Genomic DNA, 8,234 nt, shown 5'->3' with positions numbered 1-8,234 from the left:
CCTTAAATACCATCTTCCGCTAAAGACAAAAGAAAGGTGCTGGGCCTGGGGTGGGAGTTGAGGCCAATTCTAGGAGGTGACCAGGAAAAGCACAGTAAACAAGGGTAAGATTCATTCTGCAGGTTTTAATTTGTGCTCTCTCCACTGATAAGATTCTCCAGGGATTTAGAGCCAGGCTCTTCCTCCTCGTACAGAGAGGGAGACACACTTAACAAATGGAGACTTCTTTTATAAATGTAAATGCCCCTTACAAAAGCATAACTTCTACTCTGTTTTCAGAGTTTCTCCTGTACCTGCAGTTTCTCAAAAGAACCTTTATGCCAAAGAGGCAGGCTCTGGAGTGGCACCTTCTGCTACCCTTCAGATGGGACTGATGAAATTGCAATGTTGGGCATATGACGGGCTTGCAATACCTGGGCATTGTGGGAAGAACCCAGGCTCAGGGAAGGGAGATCCAGGTTCGAATCCTGATCATGCCAGTTCCTGGCTGTGTGACCTTGGGCAGGTGGCTTGGCCTCTCTGTGCCACTCTTCCTTCAATGTCCTGAGTCCTGGACAGGCCACAGCTGTGAGGATCCACAGGTCTTTCTCCTTGTGCTCACATGAGAAATGCTTTAAAGGAACTCATCTATTCATTTATCCATTCACTCCTTCATCCATTCGCTCCACAGATATTTCTTTAACATCTATTATGTGCCAGACCTCTTTTCAAGTAGCAAAAGAAAAGTCTCTAGGCATGGGAGGAGTAGAGGAAAGGGTGATTCTGGCAGGGGAACACAGCATGTTCAAAGACCCTGAGGTCAGACAGGCAACTCCAGGCACCAGGCTGGCAAAGGAACTTGAAAGCTGACGCAGGCCCATGAGGCCATTCACAGCAGACAAGACTGGTTCAAATCCGAGTTTGGCTTCTCCTTGGCTCTGTGGCCCGGGCAAGCAAGCACTTCACATCCTAGAATCTTTTCCTTGTCAAAGGTAGTTTTCCTCACCTGGAGAGGTTTTTTTGCAGCTCTTCACAGTCAAGGTAAGTTTAAAAAAAAATCTGTGAGCATGTGAATGCACCCCCAAAGGTGCCCAACTGATGGCCGGGGTTACTTGAGCAAAGTCACTTTTAGTTTATTTTATTATTAAAACAATTAAAAAATTATTTTCCATTACGGTTTACTACAGGATACTGAACGTAGTTCCCCTATGCTATGCAATAGGACCTTGTTTTTAAATAAATTTTTTAATTGTGGTAAAATACATATTACATGAAATGTATCATTTTAACCATTTAAACATGTGCAACTTAGTGGCATTTAGCACATTCTCAGCGTGGTGTAACCATCACCATTATCTATTTCCAGAACTTTCCCATCACCCCAAAAGGAAACCATGTCCCCATCAGCAGTCCCTCCCCATGGCCCCTCCTCCAGCCCTTGGCAGCCACGGAAACTGGCCCCAGAGAGTTGACAGAAGCAGAAGACTAACAGGAATTCTTGAGTTTGTCTTGCAGAGCAACAGACAGGGGAACAGCTTGTTGAAACCCCTCTGCTTGTAAACTGTCTTCACTGATTAAGCTTGCTTTAGTTATTTTTTCTTTCATTCTTTTCTTCCTCTCTTTAATTGCATACCTTCCCAGAGTCACGTAGCCCAGTTGTTTTACAGGAACTTGGAGTCAGCTCTTGTTCAACTAAGGCTGATGAGGACCACTGACCCCAAAACTGGGCCCGTGCAAGCATTGAATGAATGGCCTTTTTTTTTTTTTTTTTTTTTTTTTTGCGGTATGCGGGCTTCTCACTGTCGTGGCCTCTCCCGTTGCGGAGCACAGGCTCTGGACGCGCGGGCTCAGCGGCCATGGCTCACGGGCCCAGCCGCTCTGCGGCATGTGGGATCCTCCTGGACCAGGGCACAAACCCGTGTCCCCTGCATCGGCAGGCGAACTCTCAACCACTGCGCCACCAGGCAAGCCCCGAATGGCCTTTTGACGTCAGAAAACTCCACCCTCAAATCATGTTAAGTGCCTCCATTTTTGAAGATGCAGAAACATGTAACCCAGATACGCCTGTGCAGAACACTGATTACCTCACCTTTTCCCCTACCTCCAATCACCTTTTCCTATGCCCAAGACCACCCTGCTTCTCCCATAAATATCCCCACCCCCTCGTCTTCGAGGAGGCAGATCTGAGACTTGTTCTCCCATCTCCTCGCTTGGCTGCCTTATGAATAAATTCTTTCTCTGCTGCAAACCTCAGAGTCTCAGTGTTTGGCTTGCTGTGTGTCAGGCAAATGGACCCAGTTCGGTAACACTGGTATCAACATGTGTGTACAAGTTTTTGTTTGAACACCTGCTTTCAGTTCTCTTGGGTATATATCAAGGAGTGGAATTGCTGGGTCATATGTTAATTTTATGTTTAACTTGTTGAGAAATCACCAAGCCTTCTCCTGTCAGCTTTATTTTTCATTATGAAATATTCCAGGCATATACACAAAAGTATCAATAATAAAGTAACAAACACCCAAGTACCCAGCACCCTGCTGAAGAAACATTCCCAAGAGAGCTGAAGCAACATTCCCAAGAGAGCTGAAGCCCGTGTACACCTCCACCACCCACCACTCATCAAGCCTTTGTCTAAAATTGGGATTTGATTTGATCATCCCCATGCATGCCATATATATATATATACACACACACACACACACACACATATATATAGTAAGTATATTTAAAATTTTATCAACAAAATGGTGCAGTATGCAGCTCCAACCTCTCCTTCCCCTACAGGACTATCAAACAAAAACTATCAGAATTGACTTTGTTAGAACTCTGGAAAACAGAAATTTGTAACAACCAAGTGCATGTTGAAGCAAGAAAAAGGCAACTTGAAAATGCAGAATTGACTTTGTTAGAACTCTGGAAAACAGAAATTTGTAACAACTAAGTGCATGTTGAAGCAAGAAAAAGGCAACTTGAAAATGGTAGGAAAACTTTGTGGCATTTCCACTTGCCCTTGCCCCACCCACTCTGCAGCTCGGCTGTGGTCTTTTTTTTTTACTTTTTATTTATTTTTTATTTTTGGCTGCATTGGGTCTTCATTGCTGCACGCATGCTTTCTCTAGTTGCAGTGAGCAGGGGCTACTCTTCCCAGTGGTGTGCAGGCTTCTCATTGTGGTGGCTTCTCTTGTGGAGCATGGGCTCTAGGTGCGTGGGCTTCAGTAGTTGCAGCATGCGGTCTCAGTAGTTGTGGCTCATGGGCCCTAGAGCGCAGGCTCAAGTAGTTATGGTGCTTGAACTTAGTTGCTCCGTGGCATGTGAGATCTTCCCAGACCAGGGATTGAACCCATGTCCCCTGCATTGGCAGGCAGAATCTTAACCACTGTGCCACCAGGGAAGTCCCACAGCTGTGGTCTTGTAGCGGAAATAACCCATGTTCCCAGTGCAGGACCCTGGTCCTTGGATCTGGTGGGAGCAGTGCAGATCTTATTCACAAATTATTGTGTAGGTCTATTCTAACCTGTCTGGGGCTTCTTGAAGGACTGACATGGGTGCTCACCTCTGAACTGCCTAACTTGGAGCTCGGGCTGGAAAAGTGGTGGGTGTTGCTCAAAAGCACTGCAAGCTGAACCAAACACATACAGACACTTAGGGCAAAAGGTTACGGTCAAAACATATTATCAACCACTTAAACCCTGAGAGGAAAATCTGGGGGATATTATTTGGGAAATTAGGACATTCAAAAGCACCTGTGTATATGGAGGGAATTTAGAAATCCATGTACACACCCAGGGGCAAGACTTATGCTCAGAAAAGAACTGAGAAGACTCTGAGCTTCACCTCAGGCTGATCTGTAGTCTCAGTACAAACCTGGCTAAAAGTTAAAGGAGAATTCCAGCCCAGAACCCATCTACAAACACTGGGAGATGTGGATTTTGTTTGTTTGTTTGGGTTTTTCATTTTTAGCTCCTGGCATTCAAGGAAATCTCTGTCAAGACATTAGCCGAACATGAGCTAAATGGACAGAGACATCAGTGACCACACATGAAAAGGAATACAGTCTTTGCAAAAGTAGTTTGGAAAAGTACCTAAACAAAAGGAATACTACAGCCTTCAACAATTCAAAAACAAAATCAAAACAGCAAAACCCTCAGGAAGGCGTAGAACCTGATTTCCAGAGTTCGCCACATTGTAATATTCAAATGCCTATTTTTCAACAAAAAAATCACAAGACATAAAAACATGAAAGAATGGCCCATTCAAAGGAACAAAAGTAATTGACAGAAATCATCCCTAAGGAAGCCCAGACATCAGACCTACTAAACAAAAACTTTAAAACAACTATTTTAAACATGCTCAAAAGCTAAAGGAAAAAAGAAAGAAAAAAAAAGCTAAAGGAAAACATGAAAAAAGAACTGAAGGAAATCAGGAAAATGGTTTATGAACAAAATGAGATTATCAATAAAGAGACACAAATTATAAAAAGAAACCAAACAGAAATTCTGAATCTGAAAAGTACAATAACTGAAATGAAAAATTCACCAGAGGTGTTCGACAGAAGATTTGAGCAGGTAGAAGAAATAATCAGCAAACCTGAAGACAGGACAATTGAAATTATCAAGTCTGAAGAGCAGAAATAAGAATGAAGAAAGGTGAACTGAGTCTAAAGGACCTGTAGGACACCATCAAGAGGACCAACATATATATTATGAGAGTCCCAGAAGGAGGAGAGAGAGAGAGAGGAAGGGCAGAAAGAATATTTGAAGAAATAATGGCCAAAAACTTCCCAAATTTGATGAAAGATACAAATCTACACATCTCAGAGGCTCAGTGAACTCCAAGTAGAATATACTCAGACCCACACTGAGACACATCGTAATCAAACTGTTGAAAGCCAGAGACGAAAAAGCGAAACTTGAAAGTATTAGGAGAAAGCTATTTATCAAGTACAAGGGATCCTCTATAAGATCAACAGCCAGTTTTTCATCAGAAACCCTAGACTCCAGAAGGCAATGAAATGACATATTTAAACTGCTGAAAGAGAAACTGTTGACCAAGAATTCTATATCCAGCAAAACCGTTCTTCAAAAATAAGGAAGAGGGAATTCCCTGGTGGTCCGGTGGTTAGGACTTGGCGCTTTCACTGCCAGGGCCCGGGTTCAGTTCCTGGCTGGGGATCTAAGATCCCACAAGCTGTGCTGCATGGCCAAAAAAAAAAAAAAAGAAAAAGAAAAAAAGAAAGAAGGAAAGAAAAAGGGAGAAATCAAGACATTCTCAGGTAAGCAAAAGTTGAGGGAGTTTGTTACCATTATACTTGCCATGCAAGAAATGCTAAAGGGAGTCCTGCTGGTTAAAATGAAAGGACCCTAAACAGTAACTCAAAGCTGTATCTAAGACTTGAAGGGAGAAGTAAATAGTTCTACAATAACAGTTGGAGACTTCAATACCCCACTTTTAATAATGGATAGAACATCTAGACAGAAGATTAAAGATATGGAGGATTGAGCAGCTCTCTAAACCAACTAGACCAAACAGACATCTATAGAACACTCCAACAGCACAATACACATCTCTATCAAATGCACATGGAACATGCTCCAGTATAGATCAGCTATTAGGCAAAAAAGCAACTCTCAGTACATTTTTTGGCATCATTTATTTAATTTTATTTTTTATTGAAGTATAGTTGACGTACAATATTATATAAGTTACAGGTGTACTCTCAATACATTTTAAAAGGCTGAAATCATCTCCAGCTACAATGGAATAAAGCTAGAAATCAATAACAGAAGGAAAGCTGTTATGTTCACAAATACGCGGGTATTAAACAACACACTCTTTTTTTTCCGCTGCAGAAAGTTTTATTGTTTCCATTTGGTCCAAGGCTTGGGAGAGAGCTCCAGGGTGGTTAAAAAGCTGCCTAGTGGCTGCAGAGACGGGCTTCAGGCAGAAGCTCTGATGCCAGAGGGGCTCCTCAGAGGCCGCTGGACTCCAGAGACTCCTAGTCATGCTCGAGGGTGAGTACTTCCTAGAGATACTCACCCAGCCCAGCCTGGGGACGAGCCAGCCTGTGGAGGTTGGTTAGGTGGCACCCATCTTCTTGATGAGTTTCACACCCTCATCTAGGAAGTGGCTCTCCAGGAAGTCACAGAGGTGGGGGTCTGCATGGGCAGAACCCAGGGCATGCAGGTCCAAAAGGGCCTGGTTCAGGTTCTTCTCAATGAGAATGACGTCTTCCATAGCGTCCTGGGTTTTACCCCACTCATCCTGAGATGGCTTCTGCACATCCTGGAAGAGGGCACGGCCGCCGCGCTGGTTTTGCATTTTCAAGAGACACTCGGCGCCCTCGCACTTCTCTTCGGCCAATTCGAGGAAAAAGTGGCCCACGTCCTCCAGAGCCACATCGTCGGGATCAAACTAGAAGCCCAGAGAGAGGTAGGTGTAGGAGACCCACAGATGCATGTTGACCAGGCAGTTGATGGCGGCCTCCACCTCAGTGGAATAATTCTGATGAATCTGGGAGCTCATGGTTGATCGGTAATAAGGAGTTAATCTCGAAAACTGGTGTTGGCTGGTCCCGGTGACCGAGAATAACTGAGTGGCTGATTCTGAAGGTTGTGACTGGAAAAAATGTTGGAGGGTGGTCAGAGGCTGGAGCAAAGGGTGTCCCTGGGTCTGTTCCATCCAAACACTGTTGAAGCAAGAGACAGATGCACGGGACCGCTGAGCACACTGCTAACACACTCTTAAAGAAACGATGGATCAAAGAAGAAATCACGAAAGAAATTGGAAAATACTTGGGGATGAATGAAAACAAAAATACAACACGTTAACGAACCAAACTTGGGTCCACTCGCCCACGTGCAGTAAAGCCAATCTATTGACACCAGGTTGTAGTGAAGGAAAGTGCAGCATTTATTGCAGGTACCAAGCAAAGTGTCCAGGTAGCTAGTGTTCAAAACACCTGAACTCCCTGGTGGCTTTCAGGGAAAGGTCTTTAAGGACAAGGTGAGGGAGCGGGGTTGTGGGTGTGTGATCAGCTCATGGACATTCTTCTGATTGGCCAGTGGTGAGGTAATCGGGAGTCAACATCATCAACCTTCTGGTTCCAACTGGCCTGAGGTCTATGTGCTTGTGGGCAGCATATGGTTACCCTTTTCTGCCTGGTGGAGGTTTCAAGTATCTGAAAAACAACCCAAAGGATGTGGCTCAGAATATTATCTATAGCCCTTGAGATGGAACTAAAGGTTCTTGACTTTGTTTAATGGCTAAACTAGTATTATTTTGTCTTGATTGACTGTTTTCCCTCCTTTCTGCATTTTCTCACTTCTCTGATTAAATTTATGCTTTGGAACTTGAAGAAGGCCTAGGAGCCTAATGTTCTTCTACAGACAAGAGGCAGGCAGAGGACATGGTGGGGTCATGGTGGGGGGGGTCTGTCCCAGGAAGGCCCCATAGGGTCCTGGTCAATTATAAACATACTAAAAGTTATCAAGAACCTAACTTTATACTTTGAGGGAGTAGGAAAAGAGGAGTAAACTAAAATCAAAGGTAGTAGAAGTTAAGAAATCATAAAGATTAGAGCAGACATAAATTAAATAGAGAATAAAGAAATAATAGAGAGACTTCCCTGGTGGCGCAGTGCTTAAGAATCCGCCTGCCAACGCAGTGGACACAGGTTCGAGCTCTGGTCCGGGAAGATCCCACAGGCCGTGGAGCAACTAAGCCCGTGCACCACAACTACCGAGCCTGCACTCTAAAGCCCGCAAGCCACAACTACTGAGCCTGTGTGCCACAACTACTGAAGCCCATGCGCCTAGAGCCCGTGCTCTGCAGCAAAAGGAGCCACCGCCATGAGAAGCCTGCACGCTGCAGCAAACAGTAGCCCTCCCACTCGCCGCAACCAGAGAAAAGCCCGTGAGCAGCCATGAAGACCCAACTCAGCCAAAAATAAAAATTAATTAATTAATTAAAAAACAAAAAGAACCAAAAAACTTCGGGATTTCCCTGGTGGTCCAGTGGTTAAGATTCTGCGCTTCCAATGCAGCGGACGTGAGTTTGATCCTTGGTCAGGGAGCTAGGATCCCATATGCCACGCTGTGTGACCAATAATAATAATAATAATAAACCTTCCAAGAGAGAAGTCCAAGACCAGATGGCTTCACTGGTGAATTCTGAATCATTTATGGAATAATACCAATTCTTATCTAATTCTTCGAAATAATAGAAGGGGAAGTGACAGTTCTAACGAGGCCAGAATT

The 8,234-nt window shown here is 44.2% G+C and overlaps 1 protein-coding gene and 1 pseudogene across 1 annotated transcript in view; both read right to left on the bottom strand.

Moving 5' to 3' along the window:
* Window positions 1-5,988: 5,988 nt before the first annotated feature.
* Window positions 5,989-8,234, bottom strand: part of PGPEP1 (pyroglutamyl-peptidase I) — a 46,126-nt gene continuing 43,880 nt past the window's right edge. The window contains exon 5 of the mRNA XM_089905288.1: window positions 5,989-6,594. Within this exon, the coding sequence (XP_089761414.1) occupies window positions 6,522-6,594 (73 nt within the window). The 3' untranslated portion in view covers window positions 5,989-6,521. The remainder of the gene's footprint in view (window positions 6,595-8,234) is intronic.
* On the bottom strand, window positions 6,002-6,501 carry LOC149744063 (ferritin light chain pseudogene; annotated as a pseudogene).

The sequence above is a fragment of the Delphinapterus leucas genome, unplaced genomic scaffold (genome assembly GCF_059928025.1).
Source record: "Delphinapterus leucas isolate spDelLeu-1000000601 "Yukka" unplaced genomic scaffold, BTC_Dleu_Yukka2 spDelLeu_asBTCV2_sq25, whole genome shotgun sequence".
Classification (NCBI taxonomy): domain Eukaryota; kingdom Metazoa; phylum Chordata; class Mammalia; order Artiodactyla; family Monodontidae; genus Delphinapterus; species Delphinapterus leucas.
The sequence above is the reverse complement of the archived record's forward strand: the minus strand, read 5'-3'. Positions and strand labels throughout refer to the sequence as shown.